Source organism: Dermacentor andersoni, chromosome 2 (genome assembly GCF_023375885.2).
Source record: "Dermacentor andersoni chromosome 2, qqDerAnde1_hic_scaffold, whole genome shotgun sequence".
In the NCBI taxonomy this organism is placed as follows: Eukaryota; Metazoa; Arthropoda; class Arachnida; order Ixodida; family Ixodidae; genus Dermacentor; species Dermacentor andersoni.
Genome location: NC_092815.1, coordinates 111,955,848 through 111,983,836, shown reverse-complemented (window position 1 = coordinate 111,983,836; position 27,989 = coordinate 111,955,848). Strand labels below are relative to the sequence as shown.

The 27,989-nt window shown below is 47.2% G+C and overlaps 1 protein-coding gene across 1 annotated transcript; it reads left to right on the top strand.

Annotated features, from left to right (window-relative positions):
• Positions 1–19: 19 nt before the first annotated feature.
• On the top strand, positions 20–27,975 carry LOC126541211 (uncharacterized). Its single transcript, XM_050187893.3, has 15 exons — positions 20–139; positions 1,942–2,070; positions 2,598–2,695; positions 4,619–4,679; positions 5,720–5,962; positions 7,780–7,939; positions 13,919–14,049; positions 15,500–15,811; positions 16,753–17,022; positions 17,660–17,740; positions 18,630–18,835; positions 22,770–22,934; positions 23,834–24,082; positions 26,069–26,260; positions 27,617–27,975. The coding sequence occupies exons 1-15, from the start codon at positions 41–43 to the stop codon at positions 27,873–27,875; spliced, it is 2,655 nt and encodes an 884-aa protein (XP_050043850.2). The 5' UTR covers positions 20–40; the 3' UTR covers positions 27,876–27,975.
• Positions 27,976–27,989: the final 14 nt, after the last annotated feature.

Sequence of the window (27,989 nt, the reverse complement as noted above, 5' to 3'; positions counted from 1 at the left end):
GTGTCTGTGCGCAGCTGCCGAGCTGCTGGCCGTGCAGATCATGCAGGCGGAGAACATTCTCAACAACCAGACGCTGTACTGGACGTGCAACGCCTTCGCGCCCATCGACGAGGACCGCGTGATACTCGAGAAGGCGAAGGTACGCGCACTCGGACCGGGTCTCCCGTTTGCTCGCCACAGTGCGCGAGGGGAAGGGGGTTGCTCTGAGTCCCAGTACACACACGTTTCGCCCCGAACATGATTTTCCATGGAAACTACCCGCGGAAACTCTGGCACTGAGGTCTTTTTGGCTACAACGAATGTGTCGAATCTTTGTGCTTGCGGCTTCGTATGTTACGCTTTATCTGCCTTTATTGGCCTACATGTTCAAGCGACCATCTCTTTGTAAACGCGTGAAGGTAATACGACTCAGTGCACTTGCATAGTCGTTGCGATTTGTTGCATTTATGATACAAGATTGTGTTGAATATGACGAATCGGCAAAGTCGCAAGGCCATTTGAAGCCAGGATGAAGTTTAGGCAGATCAATATGCTGCCCATTATTCTATTGCTGGCTTAACGGCCATTCCTAGCAGCTCCTGTAGACACTAGCGCCAGATTTTCCTCTAGCAACTTTTGTAGGAATTAAACGCTGTGGCGCCAAGCACAGCCTCCGGTATTGCCTTACAGTGCGGCAGTTTCGGAAGCCGCGGATCGGCGAGCCCTTTGTGGCGTTGCTATAGCTAGCATCGTCAACATTAAGCAAGGAATCCAATGAACGAAGTAGCGCTGTGGCTACCTGCACAAGGTGCGGCCATAGTGTCGACTTGTTTGAGAACAGCGGAGTTAGTCGATGCGCGATCGTGGCTTGTCGTTAACTGCTCCACACCTCGTGCTATATACGAAGAACGCAAGAACGAATTCAACCGCTTTGCTTTACTGGTACTTACAGCAGCGTGGCAGCGTAGCTAAAGTCGGATACAACTTAAGTCTGCAGTGAAGCCCCGCCAACGCCCTCATAACCGCCTGCCATTATACCTCCGCGAGGCTGCAAATAGTTCGTACTTCCCCTGTTACCTCAAAAGGCGGTAACCACAAAAATAAAATTTTAAGCGCCTAATTTTGTACGTTTTCACTCGTCTATTATAGCTGTATGGTGAAAGCCTAATTCTCTGTTGAACTGAAATAAAACGCATGCTTTCCTGCAACTATTTATTGACAGGTTTCACTTCAGTTGGCACTGAAGTTTCATGAGTAAAACTGAGTCAGCAGTGTAATGAACTGTACCGTGGACTTTTGAAGAGTGAAACGTTCAGACTCTATACACTTTGTCCATGTCTGCTGCACACTCAATCGCTTCCACCGATGAAAAGACTTTTCAAGAATAGGAGACTGGAATGGAGGTATCAAGTACAACGCCATTTTAAAATGGTCGCATGACGACGATTTTATTTCCGTCAGTGATTGTCCGGCGGAGTAACAACCCCGCGTGGTCCGTGTGCCTTGGTTGCCAACTGCTGGTTCTTAAGTTGTATCCTACTATAATCACTGGCGAACGATCTATTCTGCGTTGTACTCCTTATCTCGCCTCTCTCGTTCGATTTACGGTGCTCAGAAGATTTGGAACTACGACCGGAACATGAAATCGATTGTGACTTTTCGATCTAAATCACCAGAAACACGCATACATTTGCGCCGGTAGAAGTTGAGCCAGAGCATGTGTAACCTTTCTTTAACATTACAACGTCGTACGTTGTGTAAAGAAAGCAAGAAAGAAAGCATGCAGTCCCACAAGTCAAGAAGCGGCGGTAATCTACTAGTCAACTGAACTGATATGGTGAGTGTAGTCTATAGCAGCTGCATAGACTGTATGCGTTAGGAGGGCGGCATATCTCGCAGAGCGAGCCCGGGAACCTAGTGGACGGTGTGTGGGGGGCAAAAAGCGACTCCTCCTATCCATAGCTCAGGTCTCTCTCGATCCGGCGGCTGGAGGATATCCTCTCGAAGCACTACCAGGCGTGCCCCCTGGTGGCCGCAGGAACCGTTCTCGCCATGCAGGGACCCGCCATCGAGGTCGACTACCGAGTGCACGTGAGTGTGCTGCACAGCCTGTGCATGCGCCGATTCTCGAGGCTCTCTCACTTTCTCTCTCTCTCTCTCTGCTGCTCGCCGGCGTGTACAATGATATTTAACCATTACTAAGGAGACTAACTACATCGTTTTGCTCGACGGGGCCCGTACAGCGAGAGAGGTGTTGTGACCGCTCCGCAGTTCAAGCCGCTGAAGAAGGAGCGGAAGCAGCGCCGAGGGGATGAAAGGAGATATTTGCATGCCGCCACCTCCGCTTCTACTGACGCCTCGAAATACTTTTTGCAGCAAAATATTTCTAAAATCGTGTCCTTTCTTGTGAAATCATTTTGACGACATCGGCAAAAAGTGTTGCAAGGCCCCTTCAACAGCATTATTGCGAACGTTGGTAAAATGTGGATCCTCGGGACAGGGGCTGTACATAAATGCCAAGTCACTGTCGTCCTTGTAGTCGCATAAATCATCACGAATTACTTAAGCACAACGCCGAAGCGCACGCGACTGATTGCCGGCGTCGTCTCCCTGCGCAGGAGGCAGCGGTGAACACCCTCCGCACGAGCGTCCGCGTGCTGTCAAGCCTGCCGACCAAGACGAGGCGTGTTATGCAAGAACTGCCCAACGTCATAAGGTCCGTCGGCACGGTTGAGGTGTCCACCGTTAGGGATACGCAGTACATTTTTCCTATTTTTTTTTCTAACAACTGTAACTGTTCAGGTCCGTCGCCAGACGGCTGGTGGTCAGAGCCCACGACTTGGGAGTGGCATCTCGTTCGACGCCACGGATGACGTAAACCTTTCAAAGTCAATGGGCGCGCTTTCCTTTGTTTCGCGAAGTCCATCACAAGTGAACCAAGCATGAAACCTACAAGTCACGAATTGTATCGCAAAACGCGCGAGGACAACTTGGCGGCCGCTGTGGAAGGCAGCTTCAGTTCTCTAATAAGCTGCCGGCGAGAAGGCAACGGGATCTTACGATAGTTAAGTGGAGCATTTGGGCCGTTACGTCTAGACGAACTGATAAGCCCTCATCGACAATTCACGAGGTTTTAATCTAAGAAAAAGAAAAACCTAGCTTCCTCGAAAATGTGTCCACCAAAATTTTCGGGGAAGCTTGAAGCACCACCTGAACAAACGGTACACTGTCTGTTCGGTGCATCGACAATTCTTGGAGCGCTTATTCGATACAACAAGCTCTTCGTTTAATCATTGTTCATTAAAGTATCGCAGCTTTCTGAAAAACTATACCCGATATGCGGCGAAATTTGATGCACCCGAGTTCAGGTTGAGGTTTGGTTATATAAAATCGTGTCAGTTTTTGTCTTCCAGGGCAAAAAAAAAAAACAGATGGTTCATTAAACTATATTTGCCCTTGCTCACTTGGGGGCGTCATGAACTAATGTGTTTCACTTAAAGGCCACTGCTGACTTCAAGTAGTAAAACAGGCAATATGAAAATAGTAACTGTGATTTCATTGTTACAAAAAAATTATCGCGAGAAGCGAGAATAAAAAGAGGCTATTTTCTTCCCCTGCAGCCTCACAAAGCCGACAGACAGTAAAATCAAGGAAGGCATTGAGGAAACTAAAAGTCTTTTTTATTATTTGAACTGTAGAAGTAATAAGGAACGGGGAAATAAATGAGGAGCAAAGGAAGACTTGCCGCCAGGGGGAACCACATCATCCGCATTATGTATGCGATGCTCTATCATGCTCTGCTAGCTACCATGTTCTCGTCTACGTCGTCAGGTATATGTGTATGGTACACCCTATGAACTTCTTAACCAGAACGTGCGATCATCGACCGCCAATCTCTCCTTTTTTTTCATTCTTTAGGACAATACATTCACGTGCTCACAAATTTCCATTCTTTATTCACTGGCGGATGCGCGGGCTGCGGTAGCAGGAAGAAAAAAAGAATGAAAAGCGCATCGCAGCTGAAGAATCTTACGTCTACATCTATTCTCACACCGGCTTTTCAGAAACAAGACTTGCGCGGATAGCGCTGGCTCCTCCTAATGGGAATAGCGCAGCAGACGACGCCCATGTTGGACAGTGCCTTATGCGCTTGCGCATACTGGCGCCTTTCTTATCTCGCCGCTTCTATCCGTTATAAGGCGTTGACATGCCGTGCGGTCGACACTCGCGCGTTCTGGTTTAACAAAAAGAATGCGAGGATGTACTACCCTGGGAGTGTCAAGCATGCACCACTCACGGCCATGGCGACGGATGAACATGCTTTCTCAACCGCATGATTCACGTATAGTATACGTGAACGTATATAGTTCACGTATAGTATATGTGAAGTATACGTGAAGTAGTATACGTATAGTATACGTGAACTTAGAAACAGGCTATTGGCCACTAAACCTTCGCAAGGTGTCTCTCGGCGTCAAGGCTACCAGATTTAATACACGACCGTCAATCCAATAGTTTAAATTTGCTAGGTATAGTATAGACAAGTTAGGCCTAGCTGGCTGCATGCGAGGGTCCTTTATAGCAGGCGGCCCAACTCTATCGCATTTCCGGCTGCAAATATCGCAAATCTGTTCTGCAGGTCCGTTCTCAAAGGGGAATCCCTTATCCTGGCGCACAGGGGAAGCGTTGAGACCCGTGAGGTAAGCCCGCCCAGCTGAGATTTCAGGTTGCACCGCTGTACGACCTCAGTTAACACTGAGACGTCTACAAGCTGTTGTGTCTGTGAAACGCTCGCTTTAAGGGCAGTTCGCAAAAACGTTCACAGGCCAACGAGCTTGGCAGTCCGAGGGGACTTCATGTAACCTGAAATTTCCTGGTCGTTTTTGCGATTTCAGGTTCCTTGAAGCGCTCCTGGACTTGCCAGCCCGGACGGCCCGATCTAGCACGCATGGCCCGAGGTAAAGATCCACATTACCTAATCGATAATCACCTACGAAAGCTCCTTCTTCTTTTTTCTATTTGTCAATACTCCAACGTTTGTCCCTTCAGTTCACATGTCTGTTTTCAGAGGCGTTCTGATGCGAAAAACATTGTGGTGTTTTCACATTTGTTTAACTGTTGACGTATAACGTGGATGAGAAAACCGTGAGGTGCAGTCATAGTCGAAAGCACTAATGCGATTCCTAGGCAAGGGCTACGCATGCATTATACCGTGCGTCGCAGCTAGCGATAACCAAGCCGTTCAAGGAAAGAAAATTACAAAATGACAGTGCAAGATACGAGCGTAAGACATAGGGTGTTTGGTCGTCAAAACTCTGGCGACAAGAAGACTGTCTTAAAATTGTATTTTGCACCACATTTTGAAAACTCATTTTGCTTTGAACAGATTGGCTAACATTAGCTGGGACACCCTCTAAAGTAGGCGCACTTCTTTTTTCTCTCACTTCGATAGACGTCGTGTTTTAAGCACACTTGGCTATCTATTAACAATGAATCTGCCACATTTCTGCTATCTACATATGTTATTAGATTAGTAGCGCTTACGGTGGTTAATTGTTTTGAGCGTCCCGTATGCAACGCGTTTTTTTTTTTGTACTTTGTGACAAAATTGAACGCAGAAAGGCGTTGACCGCCGAATTTTCTACGCCTGCGCCTTGCGCGAGCGCTTCAGCCGCTTGTCTTATAGCGGAGCCCCGGTGCAGAGTACGGCGAATTCTCGTGCCGCGTAACCCCGTTGCAGCAAGTGTGCAACCTGTCGAGCGAGGCGATGTCCGTGATGGACGACACGGTGAACCTGGTGGTGCAAACGCAGCAGGGCGCCAGCGGCGACCGCGCCGTCTACATGGCCAGCGGCATCTCGCTCTGGTACTCGCGCGTCGACGTCGCCCAGATGCGGCGCAAGAGCACGCTCTACGTCAAGCCGAGGATAATGCTCACCTACGACAAGGCCATCTACGCGTACTCCAAGTCGCTGTCCGTCGTGGTGAGTTGTTTTTGTCCCCCGACAAGTGAGTGAGTGAGTGAGTGAGTGAGTGAGTGAGTGAGTGAGTGAGTGAGTGAGGGAGTGAGTGAGTGAGGGAGTTAGGGGTGAGTGAGTTAGCGAGTGAGTGAGTGAGTGAGCGAGTGAGTGAGTGAGTGAGTGAGTGAGTGAGTGAGTGAGTGAGTGAGTGAGTGAGTGAGCGAGTGAGTGAGTGAGTGAGTGAGTGGAGTTCTCTCGCTCGCTCGATCACTATTTACTCGCATACTTGTCCATTGGTTAGTATACAGGGTGCCCCAACTATCATGTGCCAGGATTTAAAAATGTGCAAATGTCACGTAGCTGGTCAGAACCAAGGTAAGGTTGTTTTTCGTGGCTTGGAGATACTGAGATTATTTGTTGCATACCGCCTAACCACATAATTAGTCTTAATTGATTAAGCAATTTCTCAAATATTATAATTAGATTAAAAGTGTCAATGAGAAAATTGTAGTCCCACTGCTCTGGAACTTCATTACCAAATAACAAATAAAGATTTCTACTACTACTACTACTACTACTACTACTACTACTACTACTACTACTACTACTACTACTACTACACCACTGAGTGGGTAAATGAGTGAGTAGGGTGAATGTTTTATTCTCTTTCATATGTACATCTGTCTCTTTCGCTTGCCGCCTTGTAATCCGTCATCGCACTTTTTATTTTGTGCATGAAACTGTACACCCGCATTTTCTCAATATATTCGCACCGAACCGCGACACGACGGTCGAAGGCAACAAGCGGCGTCTCCTCGCGGTCCTCACGCTCGGCACGACACGATGGTGCCTTACGTCCCCGCATATTCATCCACTATACCAGCTGGTCACTTTCAAGCAGTGCTTAAATGCATATGCTGTTTCCAGAACATCACCGTCTCCATTCGTTTAGGGCAGCTTCATTGCGCTGCATCACTGCTCATGCGGAAGCCCACCTCGTCGGGGGCGCGCCGTGTTAGAAAGCAGTCGCTCTAGGCAGGCGGAATCGCGAATCGTTAAAACCTGCAGAACGTACTGCCGGCGCGCGCGATGCAAAAGGATCCCTCAGCAACGACGATCAGTGACGGCGCGTTTGAATGGTTAAAACAGTGCGGTCAATTAGCGCATTAATTTGTCATATCCTGCCATTCCTGCAAGTAAAAGTGTCACCGGAAACAAGCAATTCTTCATCTTGGAGAAAGAGCTTTAACGAATGAAACCACAAGAAAGCGAGACAAAAGACAGACCCATTTGTTAGCGCTGCTTTTACAAAAATTAATAATTTACCATCTTACCCATTCAATTACCTTGTTGAAAGGTGCAGCAGTCGCTCATTAACGCAACTATCTGTCTTTGCCTTCTCCTAAGTTACAATCATTCTTGTACGCAGCTTTCCGATCTCTCGTACCGTATGACTATCCTTTCAAGTTTCTCAGCTTGTACAGAAAGTATTCGTGCTGCGTCTGTAACGGAGGTTTTAACAAGTACTGGGAGCTGGCAATACTTATGCTCGCACATGTAGAAAGCCCGTGGTTTCTCGAGCGAGATATCTCCCGCTGTACTTGCTACTCGCGGTTTTCCTTCTTCTTCCTTTTTCATTTTTGTTTCAAGAAAGCGGCACCGACCGTCGCAAACATGACTTGGCGCACACGCCGAAGAAAGCTGTAGCGACCACCAGCGAAGCTGGCGGTATGGCTAGTCTTGGCTTAACGTCGCCTCGTACCTAACAGCCGCAGCGAAATGACCCGAGCTATACCCGTCGTGGCGCGCTCATGCGTAGCCCGAACGCTGCTGTTGCCCAGGTTACGGTGTACCAGAAGAACCCGTTCCACTGCGCCATGACCATCGGCCCGATCACCACAGACCTGGTGAGGCCTTACATCAGGGACGAGGCGACCGGCATGCGAATACGCGGCACCACCGACAGGAGGCGCACCATGCGGGTGGCGCTGCAGCCCGAAGGTAAGCGTCGCTCGGGAACCCAAAGTTGGCGTCACTCTATAGTACTGCCAACTTCGAGCGCGGCGGTACGTGCACTTCTTTAGTTAATTATCTTACGACCCATATTGCAATTTACTAATTTAGCACTTTTAATCTTTCCGTACCCTTTTCCCTTTCCCCAGCGTAGGGTAGCCAACCGGGCTCAGTCCATGTTAACCTCCCTGCCTTTCACTTATCATTTGCTCTCTCTCTAGCAGTGGACTCCGCCAGGCGGATCCACTTGGAACGAATTCTCAGGACACCAGTTTCGATATATAAGATTCCCGAACTTTGCGGAGAAATGCATTGGCGTTCCGGTTAGTACCTGTGTGTTTCTGTGCATGAAACGACGTTTCGTTAACAAAGTAACTGGAACGCCAATGCATTTCTCTGCAAAATTTGGGAATTTATACCTCGAGACTGGTGCCGTTCTGAGAATTCGCTCCAAGTGGATCCGCCTTGCGAACTCCACGGCTACAATTTGTAAATTGCAATATCGGCCATAATCTAATTAGTTAGAAACTTAATTAGCGAAATTTTATTAATTAGTCGATTTTGCATCTCAATTCATTGTGCAAGTATCGTCCGCCTCTTTGAGTAGAAAAGCTCATAAAGTAGAATTGTGATATCTGCCACAGGCAACTTAAAAAAATTTTTTGAAAGTGTTCGATGAAACACCCTGTATCTAAATATATCTCAGACAGAACGGAACATTTCAGCGTGGTGTGTTCTCGTTACAGTTACAGCGCCATCCAGTTGTGCTTTGCAGCTCCTGTTCTGTGATTCACACGCTGTGACAGCGCCTGGCGAAGCGTTAGAACGACAGCGCTGGTTAATGTGTTAGGCCACACGCACGCGCGCGCGCACACACACGCACACACACACACACACACACACACACACACACACACACACACACACACACACACACACACGCACACACGCACACGCACACGCACGCACGCACGCACGCACACACACACACACACACACACACACACACACACACACATTCTTTAAATCGGAAGCCAGGATTTAAATAACCTTTCTTTGTGAATAAGTATCTCTTATTTAACTTCATCAACTATTTAAAGTGCAGAAAATGGTTCATTTTACATTTTGGCAGGTAATTTTTTTCATAAAATGTGGTAAAAGTGCTAGTCACTCTAGCCGTGATAATTAACTAATGAATTGGTGAATTGAGCATAGCTTTGTCATTTATGTAGCGTGTTGTGGGACCTTTGTAATGAACTAGGATAAATGCAACGTGATAAATATTAAGGAAGTAATGTTCGGAAAACTAAGCGAAGTGAAGAAAATTGCCAATTGGCACCAAATTAACTTACAAAATGAGCTGCAAGTGCAACAATATTTCATCAGTTGCTTTTGTTCTAGTTCGTTGCACACATCTATATGTGAGGAATGAATATGCAAAATTGTGTATCAGAATAGTCGTTTAAAAACGTTTTCAAGGTTTGCGTAACATGTTGTGGAGGAAAATCTTGTTTGGAGAAAAACGTAAACAAATCTTCGAACCATGTGATAGGCGTCAGAAACAACGCAGAGACCTGATAGGCACCTGATTAATAGCCGGAGGCCCCCATGAGATGCACTAAAGTCTCCTTTTATTCGTGTCGCTGCTCGACGACAACCTAAAATGGTAAAAATTTATTTTGAATAATGTTTATATAAAATAAATAGTATTGATTCTCGGTTTCGCCATACGAGGGTATGGGTTGGAAAACCCACTGTAACTCTCAAACTAATGGTGATAGCAAGATAATTTCTTTTACAACATGTTTCTGAATGTTGGGAAATACATATAATGTAAAAAACAAACAAAAATCCAAAAAGTTGCCCTGTTGAAGGTGGCCTACCTTAAAGCGTTCTAAGATGACCATTTTCTTGTAGTCGCCTCCAGTGCGCCGAAGTCTCCTGCACGTGCGCAAAAAAAAGCTTGTGTGCACGCCTTTTCGACTGCTTTTAATGCGGAAGCATTATATGCCCCAGGAAAATCCGGCGTGCGTTGTTATCATCCGATGGTACGAAAACTCAGGTGACCAAATGATGACGTCACGTTGCCGGCGCTGGACCTGCTCGCGCTGCGAAATCTCTCGGTGAACAGCCACGGCGTCGGACGGACGCAGTGGCCCACATCCCAAAAAATAACGACCTGGCCCACTACCAAAATCCGATTAAGGGGGATTAAAGTGAATCAAGCCGGATTAAGGTGTACTAAAGTGAATTAAAGGTGGATTATGGTAGATTAAGGTACATTAAAGTGCATCAGTGTAAATTAAGGTGGATTGAGGTATATTAAGGTTGGTGCAAATTTGAGCAAGGTGGGGTAAGGTCGAGTAAGTTGGACTTTCAATCTAAGATGATAACTCAGACAAGTACTAATGTTTTCGCATTCAAACTACGTAAGGATACACTTAAGCGACCAGGCACGTACCCAGGGGGGGGCCCCGGGGGGGTCCGGGCCCCCCCCGAAATCGAGTGGCATACCCCCCCACCCCTCCCCACACACGCCACCACTCCTCACACATTTCTAAAGCGCCGCCAGATCAATGTTGAGACTTGGCAGCTGCTCATCGGTCAGCATTATGCTGCCTTTTTCACTCCTTTTAGATGGCGGTAGTCATCGGCATCTCTTGTAATGTGAAGGACAGTTTTCTCATAGATTCCGCACCCGCGCGATTAACTCGAGATGCGTTCAGTTGTCACCATCTATTCAACCGTCACGCTCATAGCTGTTGCTTTTGTTAGTTCAACCTTCTTTGTTTAGGCTGATCCTGGGACCAGGAGAAGGATGCGGCTGTTACTCAGCTGGTCTGTACTCTCATGGAACGAGTTGCTGCCGGAGAAAACGCCAATTGCGTTTAACTTCTCCCTTTGCTTCATTATTTCCTTGAGTTACGGCTCGCCGCGACGCTGGCAGATGCCCGGAACCATATACACGTGATACGGGTTATATAAGGTGGGGAAATACAATAATGTGAAAGAGCGTCCATCATGAAAACCTGCAATGACCCTTAAACCCATAAGCAAGATGACTGTCGCCCGTTACCTCGTCTGTTTTTCCCTAATTGTATAGCACTTTTCGTGCAAACGTGCAAAATTGGCAACCGGAAACAAAAATCGCAAGGAGTTGAGAAATTAAGCGATCTACTAAGGGAGAGAGCCAAGGCAACAACCAAACTGCAAGCAAAAGCGAATAATAAAAAAGTTAACCGTTGTTTATGAGAATATTTATGGATCAACATCTTTTTATTTAAAAAGGAACTAGAGAAAACGCCGCCGCCGGAAGTGGAGAACAATTACTTGTTTTGAATGACGCTTCTACAGTTATCGGTCGAACCGCCTCACGTAGCCACTTCTCTGCTCTGCTTATGTGGGTGTTTTTCTAACCTTTCGCGGTGAGCGCAGTACGTCTAGAATCGCAGAGTCCTGCGCTCTACGCGGTTGTATGGGACTGGCGGCCGCACAGCGTTACGCAATTCGCGGAACTGTCAAAACTGATCAACAAGGTGAAAATAACTGATATTCGAAATTATAACATGAGAAAGACTGAAGAAGCCGTAAAAAATTAACGCAGCCTGAAATCAGTAAAAAAGAAACCTGGCATAGGACAAACCATGATGTATGCACTAAAGGATAAGAAGGATAATATCATCAGCAATCTCGAAGATATAGTAAAAGCAGCGGAAAAATTCTAAGCTGACCTGTATACAGTACCAAGAGGAGACACGATACCTCACTTAGATACAGTAACGAACAGTATACAGAAACTCTCCTATAACTAGTGATGAGGTCAGAAGGGCCCTGCAAGACATGAAACGATGAAGACCGGGAGGAGAAGGTGGAATAACAGTGGATTTAATCAAAGATGGAGGAGACATAATGCTTGGAAAACTGGCGGCTCTTTATACGAAGTGTCTATCGACTGCAAGGGTCCCAGAAAACTGGAAGAATGCAGACATTATACTAATCCACAAAAAAGGAGGCGTTAAATAATTGCAATATTATAGGATAATTAGCTTGCTCCCAGTATTATATAACATATTTACCAAAATAATCTCCAATATAATAAGGGCAACACTGGATTTTGTCAACCAAGGGAACAGGCTGGCTTCAGGAAGAGATACATTACAATGGATCACATCCATGTCATCAATCAGGTTATCGCGAAATCTGCAGAGTACAATAAGCCTCTCCATGTGGCTTACATAGATTACGAAAATGCATTTGATTCAGTAGAGATACCAGCAGTCATAGAGACACTACGTAATCAAGGAGTACAGAACGCTTACGTAAAAAGCTTGGAAAATATTGCTACATGCGTGTGGTATTTGTTTGAACGAGGTGCGTGGGCGCCATCACTCCAGAAAAGAGGAGGAAGAACGAACTGGGCTCGCTCTGTGAATCTAACCGGTCAGCGCTGCAACCGTTGTTGTAAATATAATCTCTAAATGGTTTCTCGTCTTACTGACCCGTCCTTCGCGTAAGAATATGTACAGAGGCTCTACAGCTACCTTAATTCTACACAAGAAAAGCAGGGAGATACCTATAGAGAAAGGGGTCAGACAGGGAGACACAATTTCTCCAAAGCTATTCACTGCGTGCTTAGAAGAATTCAAGCTAATAAACTAGGAAGGCTTAGGAGCAAAGATCGACGGCAAATATCTCAGCAACCTTCGGTTTGCCGATGACATTGTTCTATTCAACAACGATGCAGACGAGTTAAAACAAATTATTGGAGACCTTAACAGAGAGAGTGTAAGAGTGGGGTTGAATATTAATATGCAGAAGATGAAGATAATGATAAATAGCCGGACAAAGGAACAAGAGATCAGGATCACCAGTTGGCCACTAGAGACTGTGAAGGAGTACGTTTACCTAGGTCAATTAATCACTGGGAACCCTGATCATGAGAAGGAAATTCACAGAAGAATAAAAATAGGTTGGATCGCATACGGCAGACATTGCCAGCTCCTGACTGGAAGCTTACCATTATTATTGAAAGGTAAGGTGTGCAAGCAGTGCATTTTGCCAGTGCTGACATATGGGGCAGAGACTTGAGAGCAAATTAAGGACCGCGCAAAGAGCAATCGAACGAAGATTGCTAGGCATAACGTTAAGAGAGAGAAAGAGAGCGGTTTGGATCAGAGAGCGAACGGGTATAGACGATATTGTAGTTGACATCAAGAGGAAAAAATGTAGCTGGGCAGGTCATGTAATGCGCCGGTCAGATAACCGTTGGACCATTAGGGTTACAGAATGGGTACCAAGAGAAGGGAAACGCAGTCGAGAACGACAGACGACTAAGTAGAGCGATGAAATTAGGAAATTCGCGGGCGCTAGTTGGAATCGGTTGGCGCAGGACAGGGGTAATTGGAGATCAAAGGGAGAGGCCTTCGTCCTGCAGTGGACATAAAACGGGCTGATGATGATTATGATTATGATGATGATTATGATGATGATGATAGAGGTGGTGGGCCCCCCCCCCGAAAAGAAATCCTGGGTACGTGCCTGTAAGCGACTGTCAATTTATTGCGCTTGCTAACTTGTCTTGGACTCTTAAAATTTCTTACTCACGATATTCAGACTTGAATCGGACGGACTACAATGTGCAAGCATTCTACTCAGAACCGCTCGCCATCTACGACGTATATGTTTAAAGTGGTAACGGACGCATGCCAGACTCATTATGTGTATACAGTGAACCCGTAAGGGTTCCGAAGCGCAATACGTTAACATGTCGACTTCCGCGGCGCCATTATGAGATGGTCGACGATTACTGTTTATGCCTTTTATACGTCCCGGTTCTAAAGAAACGCAATACTACTAGTTCTTAGTTCTTCTCTGCCTACTCTTCGAGCAAGCTACATTTTTAGGTCCGGCGACGGCCCTTGACCAAACTCGTCCACGCAGCCATTCACTACTTTTTTCTGCACGCAGCGGCGCACAGCGACGAGTCCATGGCGAAACTCACGGCCAGCACCATGATGATTGTCAAGTTCAAGCTTCCCAAAAGCGACGGCGCCATCGTGGTCAAGATTCACCCCGAGTTCATCAAGTACTTCTTCATGGTGCGCGTTCCCATAGTCGTAGCTTTGGGCGTTCCGAAACAGTTTCCCGAAATCCAGATGTCACTTAGTTTAACGCTTAACCCCAAAACCCCTGCCTGCAATCGTTGCCATTTTAGTAGATGTTCTAGTAGGTCTGGCGATCTTAAGATTGTTTGGCGGCAGCAGTGTGTTTACCGAGAGGGGACCCCATTTGCAAGATTTCTAATAATATATTCGCGAATCTTTGGCAGATATGTATATCTAAAAGTAATTAGCGTGTTCTATAGTGGTTTCTGATTGTTAGTTTACTGAGACCTCTGCAAGAAAAATGTAGACACTGATTTCCAATTTCTCTCTTTCTTAAATTGTACCTCCCGATTGAACTCACACAGCACGTTTTGTTAAATCGCTAAAATTTTTTTTTTCAAGATGTACTCGATTAGCACTTCAGCTTAAATGTAAGCAAATAGCGGCATCTTGCAGCCATATTGGTTTAAAAACGTGTTCGAATCATTTTGTCTAGCGCGAAAATGAAGGACGAAACGTCGTCGAGTATACCTGCGCAAACTTTGTATTCTGTGGAGGTACTGATGAAACCAGAGAACAGATCCAGCCTACTCTGCACGTGCAGCACGTTAACGAGTGGTCGCGTTTACAATTTGAGCCCGTGGGAACCACATCGACGGGCCTTGGAGAAGGATATTGCAGAAGGATATTCCTTGTGTACTGAAGGATACTCCAGAAGTATGCAATCCCTGTAGAAGGATGTTCCCTCTGCTTAGAAACAAGAAATGGTGCTTCGAGGACATCCTCGATTGTGAGCTTTCGCTGCTTTATCTTTTATCATCTCTGTTTCATAGAGCTCACGTTCACCATGTGTCGCTACTGTCTCTGCCTTAGCTTGACAAAGCGGCCTTTCTTTGCAACTGCGGAGTAAGCTACTCTTCTTCTCTTAATTTGTAACAATCTTTTTCATGTTTTCATCCTCCTTATCCTCCGTTGCGCCGAGTGACTGACCCTGAAGCGATAACAGCGGTGCAGATGGTCCAGACAGGTCGTTACAAAACTTACAACCCACGGCAGTCACGGTTCCAGTATCCTATATGTCTCCGATGACGCGAGAAGGTCCACATTTGATGCGACCGTTTATAGAGTCAATTCAAGACGGAGAACTTTGTGGGACGCTCACCGCGTCCAATGCGGGGCGCGTAGTCGCTGCGCCGTAGCCCATTGTCTTACACCCCTTGGCGGGTCGACGGGAACGCTGTCGCGTTCCACTCTTGAAGGCGAAGCAGAGTAACGCATGAGTTGTTTCTTCGTCTAGCCGAACCAAATATAGCCAAGCAACAGCAGTTCACCCGGCTAAACAGTGGTTCAACAACTAAAATAAAGGCTAGTATGCTTCGCATCCTGGGCTTAACCTTAGCTAAGCCACAGCCATTTTTTCTTTTTGTCGTCAACGGTGTCGCAGGCATTCGTGCACACGGGCTCGGAGCCCAGCACCCGGGACTTGTCGCAGGGCCAGATGTACGTGCTGCACCCGCTCGCCAGCTTCGTGGTCGTCATGCCCGAGGAGTACAAGGCGCGCGAGGGAGACGAGATGTACGTCACGTTCGTGCCGCTCGTCGAGCGGTCGGTCAAGGCGCTCAACTTCAAGGACGTCAAGTACCCCTTCTGGCACCGCAGCGACATGTACATATGGTACTCGGTGTCGGCCATGCACTGGTACTGCGTCAACAAGAGCCCCGACGGCGGCAGCTTCAGCACAAGCGAGGGCTGCGCGGTGAGCCCCCAATCCTTGACTCTTCTCCTCTCCTCTTGAAGTGTAGCGATAGCCATGTCACTCCGGTAATGCGCCTGGAGATTAAGAAATACTCTTCTAAGTATACAGGAAAGAAGCGTACAAAAAAGCGATGGCAGGGAAAGTGACCCAAAGTTCGGACAGGATTTAGAGACGAAGCGCAGGTAGCTGATGTGCCGGTTGAGATGAAGAGGTGGAGTTGAACAGGTAAGTGGTAGTCTTGTAAAAATATATATATATATATATATATATATATATATATAGTGTTAAGATAAGGAAAAGGACGACAGAAGATTAGGTCGGAGGACGAGATGAAGGCTTCCCAATATAGAGCATTATTGCCCACTCTGTAACTCCAGGGTGGGCAAATGAAGATACTTATTCAAAGAGGCATTTTTCCTGGCACGAGCACGAGCTTTTTGCGAGGGCACTTTTCTAGAAGTTCCCAATCTTCCTATTCGCCCACTGGAAAGTACAATGGGAGAAAGGCGTGAAAGGTCGAGAGCGTTCGTTGTAACTGAGCTCGCTTTTTCGTAAAGAAGTGCACGGGAATTTCCCAAAGCGGAGAACAAGCGCGTCAGCTACGATCGCCAGCTTTTTTTTTTTTCCCCTTCCAACATCACTTATCTGCCTATCTCGTCCACACATCTCACTGCACACACGCTCCACAACCCCATTATTATTTTTCCTCACTTCACCGTTGCGGGTTGCAGGCTATTATTATTACTTACGGCGCGCACTAAAAACACGGAAGAAGACAGACGAAACACGAGCGCACGTCTCTCTTCTTCGTCCGTGTTTTTAGTGAGCGCCGTAAGTAATAATAATGCAGACTTACCGACTCGCCCAGCTAGCTACCGTACTACTGTTGCAGACCACAGCCTGTCTGACGCATGCGTTTCAAAGCGAGGCGTTCGCCGCAGTTCTCGAACGTGAGCCGGCTGGGCGAGATCATCTGCGAGTGCCACCAGAACGCGACGGCCATCGCGGGCACCTCGACCAAGGTGACGTTCACGACGCACCTCAAGCCGCTGGAGAACGTGTCCACCGAGGCCGGCGGTCCCGGCGAGAAGGAGGAGCCCAACTTCTACTTCCTCCAGTACCTCATCCCCATCCTGCTGGCCGCCCTGTGGGTCAACTTTGTCGTGCTCTTCTACTGGACCATGAAGATAGCCGAGATAGACGAGCAGACGGTACGCACGCCCGCGGGCCTAGCCGGGGCTAAACTGCGCTAACAAAAAAGAAAATTCTACTTACAAGATCGACACCACATGCGAGTGCAAAAAATGCGCTGCGCCTGTGCTTTGTGCACGATATGCTGGTATGTTATCCCACCGTCCAATTTCGGTGTCATTTGGAGCAACAGCCAGCGTTCAGATTTCGAGCCTTTTGTGAACTCTGAGTGGTAGTGACGTTATTGCTACAGTATCTGAAACTGGTCGAAGCGCGCAGGCCAACGACAGAGGAGCTGCTCCCCCCCCCCCATTTCCCCCCTGCAATAACTCAAGCGCTGCCTTAACGCCTCTGGCGCTGCCCTTAGTACACCTTGGACAGCCTGTCGTAAATGGGCGGCACGCGCACAAGATTTTCATAGAATGTCTATGGCTTTTTTTTTTTCTAATTTCATGCTGAAATTTTCACTGTTGACCGACGGCGTTGTCTTTCAGCTTCGGTGTCTTTCTATAGTTTCCGTTTCAGCTCTCACATACACGGTTGCATTATACAGAAAGGAACCAGTGCTGTTGAATTGTTAACGGCCGTGTTGGCATCGATGTCCGCGACATTAAACGAGTCACCTGTCTTCGCTTTTGTCCAATTTTCGCCCTACAGGGGGCAACGGCCATAGCGCCGGAAAACAAGGCTGGCAACAAGGAAGTCTACGTCTTGATATTCCAGACCAGTTACGTGCAGGTAAGCACGCGTGGTTGTGTTTCTCACTTTGCCATCCTCAGATGGCTCCTGCTAAGTCACGGAACGTGTACCACCTCTGGCAAAGCAGACTGTACCGCTATCATTGTTCAAGTGTAGCCATGTGTTCATCTGCTACTACCTTGTTTCAATATGACCTCGCAAATGCATTTGTCAGTGCGGGAAAACACAGAGTGGAAGGAATGGTTATTTATTGTGTCTCTAAATTCAATAAAGAAAGCTGAGCTGCTGGATTTTTTTTATGCGTTGTTATGATTGGGGGTTCAATCCCATCGCTCGTGATCTGTTCTCAAGATTGGAGTCGGGCATGAATTAGAAGGTAGCTGGACCATGCCGTCGTCCAACTTATCCACGCTGAGGACGTTGATGAAGGGAAGGACTGCTTCGCATCGAGAACGAGGAATAAGGGTTTATTTACAGTATTTATATCAGTCTAACATGACTGTTTGAGAAAGTACATCAGTCTGCGATTCGCATCCTCTTCGTCGAGAGCAAGCGAGCTCGACATAACATTGCCCCTTATTCCTTCTTTTGACAGCCCTCAGTTCTGCGCTTGAATTCCTTTGCAACAGCATGTATGGGCAAAACTTGGGGGCACGCGACGGGATCCAACGTTTCGACGACAAAGGGAAGAAGACAAGTTCGTCGAAACGTTGACTGCAGCGACATCCCTTGTTCTTCAATTGACCCCTCGGCCTTCGTTTTCCAGCGATACTCTCTTGTTTGCAGCAGCATACAGATGCGCGTGCATTTTCCTTATCTTTTCTTCCTTCCGTGTAGTAGGTGCTCATTCTAGTTTGCTCGCGTACAAGCTGGTCTTGCGCCACTGCCACTGCGTGTCGCAACAGCCGTGATCGCGCGTGTCGCGCAGTACGCCGAGACGACGGCCAAGATCCAGGTCGAGCTGCACGGCACCGAAGGCACGTCGGGAAAGTTCACGCTGCGCGACCCCCGCTGCAACCCGTACTTCCTGCTGGCCGGCAGCACCAACGGGCTGCTGCTTACCACGCAACAGACGCTGGGGAACATCATCGTGCTCAGCATCTTCTCCGACAGCGAGGGCACCAGGCCGAGCTGGTCAGTATAAGTAGGCGGCTTGCATAGGGTTTCCTGTGCCAATGATACTACTGGAGATGATTACTCTTCTGGCACAATCATCGTTCACCTACCGTGGGAATGATGGTTAGTACATGCATTTGTCTGATCTTCGTGCTTGTGGATTCAGACGTTCTTTCTTCTCTATTTACTACGCTTTATCTGCATTTCTCGGCCTAGATTTCGAAGAAATACCATTTTCCTAAGCGTAAAAGGCAATCAAGATTTTACGCACATGAATAATCACTACGAAATATTGCACTCGTAACTCAATATCGTGTTGAAAATTATCAGTTTGCAAAGTTACAAAGCGGTTTGAAGCCAGAAAGACGAAATGTAGGCAAATCCTTGTACTAACCACCATTCCCGTGCTTGCTGAACCGCCATTCTTGAAGCTCCCGTAAACCGGTTTCCTCTAGTAGTACTAAATGCTTTTTAAGTTCAATGGAAATGGCCACTTGCCGATTTAATTCTTCTGGCATGGATACGTCACCCGTATCCATGCCAGAATGTACTTATGGCATGTTTTAGGGGAACAAACGGTGCTTTGCAATGTATAACATAAAACATGACACGTCACGGTGGCTATGTGGCTATGGCGTCGCGCTGCCAAGCACGAGGTCGCGGGTTTCAATTCCTAGGCCGCGATGGCCGCATTCCTACAGGGGCTCAATGCAAGAACGCTCACCTATACCATGCCTTGGGTGGAGATTTAAAAAAGAAAGAAAGACTAGGTGCACAAATTTAGTCCGCAAACTTCCACTACGGCGTCCCTCATGGTGCAGTTTTAGGGAAGATTAACCCCACGAATTCGTATTTTTTATTTAACTGGAACATCTACAGTGTGCATGCGATCGAGATTCGATACGGCACGATGAAAGATGAAGACAAACGCCGGTCACAAAATATTTAGCTACTAAATTTTTTGTGGTCCGTGTTTGTCTTCGTCTTTCATCGTGCTGAACGTTCCGTGAATAAATGAATGAATTCTAGGGTTTAACGTGCAAAAACTACCATTTTATTATGAGGCACGCCGCAGGGGGGGACTCCAGATTAACTTTCGCTACCAGGGTATCTTTCCTTATTGTTCCCTCCCGAACAAACGGTATTCCTTCATACACTCTGATTTCATACATGTGGCAACACGTGAAGTTCGTGGAGCAGGAGTACCCAATACGTATTGTGGGGTACCATCGTCACGTATACCGTAAGAGAGAACAGCCTCAGTAGAGACATCGTGCGCACATTTGAGGAGGAAGAATGCGTAGCCACGGGCTGGAGCATGTGGATCCGTGGTTATGGGACCGCGACTTCCTCACAATACACGTATACAGTCTGAATCACACTCATCTAGAGGGGTCAGCTGACCGATTTGGCCGCCATCTTTCGCACAAAAGAAAGAAAACAAAGCACAAGCCCACGCCGCAATGCGATCACGCATGGTAACGCCGCATGCTAGGTCCATTCGCGACATCGGACAAACATAGAGTGTATGTGGAAGCTAGCAGCTGTCGCGAGGTTGCAGCTGCGGACGCCGGCGCAGTCCGCAGCCGGGTCCGCTCGATCCCTCTATAGACAAGTGCGATTCAGACTGCGTCCGTGTGGCGAACTCACAATTTCTGGAGAGGCGATCCACCGTCGTGGCCGAACCCTTCCACTCCCTTCTAAGTCACAACCCAGAACTGTCATGAAAGAGTGCTCAGCTGTTGCCCGCCTCAGCTGTGCGCGCGAGGCAGAAGAGCTATGAGGGCTCGTGTTCGCCGATTTTAAGGCTCCGTTATTCGCAAGTTATATCTCCAAGTAAAAAAAAAATATGGAGTAATAGTTTGTTGAAAGGCGATTCCTCGTCCTCTTCGAATTTCACTGGTCAGCATGGTGGTGGGCGACGAATAACGCATGAATAATGCCAGTGAGCATCCTTCCGCATTTTGTACGGTACTGTAGACAGCGGCCTATGGGTGACAGAAAGGTTCTTGTGCTGCGCACCTCCCAACGACCGGCCAAGTGCCGCTCAGTGTGCGCCGAAGTTCACGCGATCAACATTATTGCTTTCCTTTTTCTTTCTTTTTTGACGACTGTATATGTAGCAGTATTTACCACCACGCCGATGTCGGAGCAACGAATTAGCATGGCGGCAATTAAGGCAAGTTAAGACGGCAAGTTAAGCCCATTAACTGCACCGCATATTGTGCATTGAAAAGAAGCTTCTATCATGTGAATTGTGGATTCTTTTCACTGTTAAAGGCATCAAGATGCCACCGTAGCTGCGAACTCAATTAATCATACGTGCATGCACACGTGAACACACAATAAGATGGTAGAGTTCAGCTTACGGATAACAAGTTTTCAGTTGCCTCTTCCCGAGTACTGTCAGTGTAAAGTAATTAACGCCCTTGAAACTGAAGAAGGGTGTAAGTAGGTCTATAACTCCCATCAGTATACCATTTCTGGGTTTAAGGGTGTCAGTTGTAGACCGACGTACACCCTTATACACATTTAAGGGTGTAAATTATTTTACAGTGTATTGCGCGACAGATCTTGACACTGTAAGGTTATTTTCACGAGCTCTTGCACAATATCGTGTTTTGACAGCGAAGCTCTTACGGGCTACTTTCCCCACTATCATGTCCGCGTGTAGAAAAAAACCCCGAACATAGTACAATGCCGGGCCGAGCCGCGGCAGAGGTGACGCAGGCGTTAAGCATTCCCCATACGTGGGCCGATCCCGAAACTAGTGCAATGCCGGGCCGACCCACGGCGAAGAAGTTCGCCATTAAGGGGTACACATACACAGCTTCGCTTGTCATCCTTCTTCACATAGTGGAAGGGCACTGAGTTTTTTTTTTTCAGTTATATATATATAGTTTATATTTATTTCGCTCCATTTTCAACTGCCGCTTCTGTGCATCGGCATGGTATCGAAGTAGCGCGATGGTATGAAACGCTGATGCGCATTCATCATGCCACAGTGTACACCGGAAAGGTAGCCATAGTTTTAGAGCACACTGTACAAAACATTCGCAACCGTACGGTCTATATAGCTTTCACTGTGTAAACGTTCATTTAACCTCGGCAGTGTCGCCAGTGCCAGCGACATGTTCCGTTCGCGTCCACATATTGCCTAAAACTATATGATAGCGTAAGAATAGAGTGCATGGAAATGTGAGCAATGGAGATTTTGACTTTTTTGCTTTTCGGGTGATTATAAACATGTATTAAGCCATAGTCAAGACTTAACAGCTCAACCGAGGCTGTTGTGTGTCTGCAGTCCTTCCAAAAGTTGCGTAGGATTTCTAAGGATGATATGCTCTCTTATGCGAGTTTCAACGTAGCGTCAATGTAATTGCGCGATGTATATGGTCTTTCTCTATCTACGGAAGCACTAAGACATCACTAAAAATTAGTGACAGCTTAAGGCTTGAGGTCCTGCGAATATTGTACACTTGAATTTAATTGCATGGGTGTTCTTGCGTCTTACCTTTATCGGAATGCGACCTTTGCAACTAGAAATCGCGCTCGCGACCTTATGCCCAACAGCGTAACGTCAGAGCGACTGAGCCACAGTGGAGAAAAGATCCTCCATTGAACCACCTTAACATCTATTTGCCTCTGCGAAAGAAAAGATTGATTGATTGATTGATTGATTGATTGATTGATTGATTGATTGATTGATTGATTGATTGATTGATTGATTGATTGATTGATTGATTGATTGATTGATTGATTGATTGATTGATTGATTGATTGATTGATTGATTGAAATGTTCGTCACATCCTTCACCAACTATGTATCACCCGAGTTCTGACTTCTCATGACTGTTCGCCAAATCAATTGGCTTTCAGCGGGGACGAAGTCATCGCTAGATAACGTACATAACATTTCGAACGCGCGTAATCTACTAAACGTTGGACCCAGGCACTTAAAGAAGGTCGACGTGTTTCACGAGGGCACGCCGGAAAAGTTCCTCTTCGTGGTGGATAAGTGGCTTCGGTTCCAAGATCAGGACCACGCCGACATCCTGCCTTTCGTGGAGGGCCACGGCAAGAAGATGTCCATCATGTTCCAGCTTACCTTTCCCAGGTATGACCGCAACTCCGCAAATGCACAGTCCGCGCAGTTTGTAGTAGCCATTTCCACTGGCACGGTCCAATTTTCTACCATCTAAAAAGCTGGCGACGCTTGCTTTCCATGCTAGTTGCATTAGGCAAGTAACATATCGTTAGCGTGCTTTCATTTTCAGTTTCAGTAACAAGTTTCAGGTCATCGGCCCAACACTGTGGCAGCTTGATAACGAGAGCGCGGCAGCAGCGAAAGGACGATGCCTAAGGACTTTCACTCACGAAAAACACTTTTCTGCATTTATCCAGAAAGCTGGGCTAGTTGGTTCGAGCATTTAAACGGAAACACTCAGTACAAGGAAGACAGGACAGTGCCCGCCCTGCTTTCTTTCTGTCCTGTGTTTGCCTTCTTTTTCAGCGTTGTAAATATCTAAAAATAATTCGCGTATTGTTTGGCGCTGCATTGACGAAGCGCGGGATTCCAAATTTTGGCATTGCTTCCAGCCCCAGGTAGACTACTAAGTTATGGTTACTTGTGTCTCATCCGTCGAGACGGGAGGTGCACGGCCCGTTTCGATACAGGGTGCCGCTTGCTGTTTGAGTCGGTCTTATTATGTAAATGCGCAGAGAATCGATTCAGGATGAGCTTGCCGTACCCTACAGCTGGCTCGACAAATGTGTCAAAGCGAGTTATTGTACACACACACGACGCTATACTTTCAACAACCTCCGTTGTTGAAAGCGGCGCCAAGTGTGTCTAACATTGGATTCTTGTGTCCCAGTGGTTATATTTCGCTATAGATTGCCTCGAGGTGACGAACCAGCAAGCCCGTAGGACAACTCCGATCGACCTATATGTACGCCGTGTTCAGGCCCGTACACGAGGCGTGCGCCGGCTGTTCCTTCCTCTTTCGATCGCAGGGTGTTTCGGCTGTGCCACCTGCTGGTGAGCGTGTTTGCGTGGCCCAGTGGCAGCCGCTACACACGCCTCCAGCGGCTGGTCACCATACTGTTCCTGGGCGTGCTCACCATGTTCATGGCCATGGTGCTGCGCGGCTTCCATCCGGTGCCCGGCGAAGTTGAACCCGGATTCGCCAAGGAGGCCGAGCGCGGGTGCATCATCGCGGCCGTCGTTTTCATTGCCGGGGTCATCCTGCAGATTCTGTTCACGTGAGTGCACTCCTCCTTGATCGACTCTTGGACGAAGACTGAATGGTTGTCCTTTGTGAGCTGTGCGTCCAGGCGGGCCATGGAAGCAAGCAGATAGCCATCGAAAAAAAATTAATGCATGCGACACGAAGACGCGTAATCTCTAACTCTGCGTTCATCTTTATTTCACACGCGTTAATCTTTACAGTGGATACGAACCAACCAGCTCAGCAAGGAGCCACATTTAAGCGGATAGCTATCCCACACCGATGGCAAATATGTTGCACCGCTTCATGGCTCTTTCGATTTAGTTATACAAAACCTTCACTTATCAAGAAATAACATAGGGGCGGTATAGGAAAATGACAAAGTTATTTTTAAAAGCATTGAGAAACAACTTCCAACAACCAGCCGTCGTTGATCTCGGAGTTGTTCTCGCTCTCAGGAAAAGTTGCGGTAATGCTCGGCTCCAAGCCACTGGGAACTTCGTTCCCACCGAAATACGGCCGCCGCGGCCGGGATGTAATCCGTGAATTCGAGCTCAGAAGCTCAATGCCACAGCCGCTAAGTTAACGCGGCAGGCAGGATGTCCGTGCTATAGCATGCCGTACTCGTTCTTGATAGTCAAAGGGGCCGCGCAGTTTCTTTCTTCCTGCTTTACTTTTTTTTTTCAGTGACATCAAATCAAGTTTAGCAACGAGGAGGAGCAGACTCCTCACTTTCGTTCTTACTCTTAAAGGGACACGAAAGAGCAAAAAATTAGCCGCATCAATTAATTGGGCTTCTGTAATACCAGAAAAGCCACTCTTACATACTGTGACAAGAGGCTTAGTAAGCCAGGAAGAAAAGCCACAAGGAAAGCCAAATAGTAAGCCAAACATGAAAGACGCTTTACGACGGCACTTTTGAAGTTCCCCCACCACTTCGCCATGACGCCATGAATGTCGACGCCGTCTGTTCGGATAAATCTATAAATTTTTTTTATCAGCAAGGATGGACGACATCGTATATATTCTAAATGAGCTAAAGGCCGAAATGAGGAAGTTTCATGTACTCTTACTAAGCCACAACGGTTCAAATACAAAAATATGCTTTGAAATTTGTGACGTCACGCCGACGTACCGGCGCTAGAGTTTCGTTTAAAAAAAGAAGATTTTCCATCATTTCTTATTCTCATAATCAAGTATTACCACAATATTACCGAAATATACGAAGGTAAATAAAAAAGTAAAGACAATTTTTACATAACATCTCAATTTCCTGACAAAAAAAAGAAGGAACCACACATATCACATTTTCAGATATGCCGCCTGCAGCAAAATGCAGTTATAGTACCGTGCATTAAGTTTCTCTATCTTGTCCGTGAAGAAAGGTATTTGGTTGCGCACGAAGCCACATTTGCACCGCTTGCTGGACCTCGCCACCTGGTTCGATCGAACCGACAACCACGCCGCGCTTCCTTCAAGGTGTAGGAGATGCGGTAATCCCAAGTCGCCAGATCAGCCGTGTGCGGAGGATGGAGAAGCGCTAACAGCCGACAGCGCATGTACTCCGATTCGACTCCTTGCGACGACAGAAAACGCACTGCTACGCGCTGTTTCGTCGATGGGGCAATCGGGGAGCAGAGCGTCCATGCGTTTTACATTATTGCCCCGCGTCATTCCACTGAATGGGGCAGTGCAATGGATATTCTTACTTCAACGTTACTCCAAATATACGGGTGGTGACGTCAGAAACAACATGGCTTCGTTTATGCGCGCGAAAACACAAAATTGCCTCTAGTTTTTTTATTATTATTATTTTATTTACCCTCCTAGCTTTGATATGTAGTATAGCAGTTTAAATTAGTGCTTCTCTCTGGCGCATTATTTCGAGTCACGCCTGATTGGTGTTGTTGTGACCGAGTCAACGTGGAACAGTTGAGCACGCGGTTTCGTCAGAATGACGTGCGCGCCCGTTCCGGAGACGTCACCGACCGCACCGCGCCCGTGCTCTCCGTCGCCGCAGGTTCTCGAAGCAGATGCCGCCGGAGAAGGTCCGGCTGGCCTCTCGCGACAGCCACGCCGAGGCGGCCAAGACTGCGCGGGTGCTCACCACCACCAAGTACACGCAGTACACCCGCAACCCGGAGATCAAGATCGCCTACGAAATGCCCGAGTACCGCGACGAGAGCGCCGCCGCGGTCGCCAGGGACGCCAGGTGAGCGAGGGAGCGGCCGTCGTTCTCGCCGTTAATCGCGCTCTCGAGATCGCTATACTGACTCGATCCCAGCGCACTATTGCAGTCCTAACCTCGGTATAACGAAATCACGATTTCGCAAAATTTTCGATTTAAGGACGTGCTTTCGACTCCTAGACGCAGACCCATTAAGCGTGATATACGCGTTGAAAAAAACCTCGAAGCAACGAAGTGAACGCTACGTCTCGCCCGATGTAACAAAGTATTGGAAGAAAATGTAGGTAAACTATGGGGGGGAGGGGGGCAGATAGCTACCGCAGGTTTCAGCTCAGACAGTGGGAGGCGATTGACCCGATATAGAGGCAGCTTTGCCTTAGGATGCCCTTACCTAAGTACATTGATCCGGAGAAATCGTTTTGTTCGGCATCCACCTCACCAAACTTGATATGCGTTTTTCTTGTGTGTGTTTAAGTGACTAGGTTTAAATATATAGTTATGACTCTAGGAAGCAGAATTCTTTTTATTTAGGTCAGCAATGTTTTCTTGCAAAAGCTGTTAAAAAGCGCAAAATTAAGCGTCAAGTTTATTACTCTGCAAGTCAGCGTTAATGAGGATATCAAATTTCCGTTGGCTGCAGTTACTTAGAGACCTAAAGCATGCAAATGTGGTGTATTATATACCGCCGTGAAATACACCATAAATACCCTCGTATAATGTTGTAACAATGTCCCGTAAGCTGTAAGCTAGTACATCACGTTTGTCCACTTGAGGTGCTCTAGCAGGTGCAGTTTACAGAACTGTCGTAGCAGTGTTACTGGCTTGTACATCTCGTGCTTCAATCCCGCATAAACTTTCTGATTTTCAGCATATTTTGTAAAACTTACGACGCCCTAACTTAATATTATGGGCCTGTATTCAGAAAAAATAGAGTAGTTATTACGCTAGAATCGTTCGTAAAATGAAAATCCCAACCAATTTTGATGCTAGACATATAATTACCGAAGGCGGACGGCCAATGGCAAAGAGTACTCAAGAACAAAAACGTTGTGAATTCCATTTCTGCTTCTCGCAGTAGATAGAATGCATTCTTTTTCTTTTACTAGCAACAAATTCGGTATGTTTTTTTTTTTTGTAAATCAACAAGAAACATTTTTAAAAATCTGAAATTACCTAACCTACAGTTCTCCCAGTATAGTTACAATAGTATGTACCGCACATTTTTGCAACATGCAATTTAGCCAAACTGAAATTTCGTTTCGGTCGGCCTTCTTTAAACGCTGACCGGTGCCTTCATATATATATGGGCAGCGGAGACAGCGAGCCGAGCATTCGGAGAAACGTTTCACAGCTGCGAACACTGCGCGGCCGACTGTGCAGGTCGTTGTCGCTGGCCGAGGAGCGCGTCGAGGAAGGCATCCTGCCGACGCCCTTCCTGTACATCGGGCTGCTGGTGGCCCTCGTGCTGTCCGTCGTGCTGTCGGGCTTCATGGTGCCCATCGGCCTCAAGTACACGTACAACGCGAACGTCTCCTGGTTCAAGTCGCTCATCGTCGCCATTTTGCTCAACAACATAGTCATCGACGTCATCAAGTCTATCGGCGTGGCCGGCTACGTGGCCAGCAGAAAGAAGAAGTAGCCACATCGTCATTTCGCCCATCTGCTCATCGATACCTTGTCCCTTCAGTGCTTTACCTTTTGTCTCATGTGTGTGCTCGCGCCAATAAAGGTGAAACATCCCGCCAGCCTTTCG

Bases quoted from the DNA above. Each gene is read 5' to 3' on its own strand.
- LOC126541211 (XM_050187893.3), top strand. From the start codon at position 41: ATGCAGGCGGAGAACATTCTCAACAACCAGACGCTGTACTGGACGTGC. The intron at 2,696-4,618 runs GTCCGTCGGCAC...TCTGTTCTGCAG, and splicing joins GAACTGCCCAACGTCATAAG to GTCCGTTCTCAAAGGGGAAT. The intron at 14,050-15,499 runs GTGCGCGTTCCC...ACGGTGTCGCAG, and splicing joins TCATCAAGTACTTCTTCATG to GCATTCGTGCACACGGGCTC.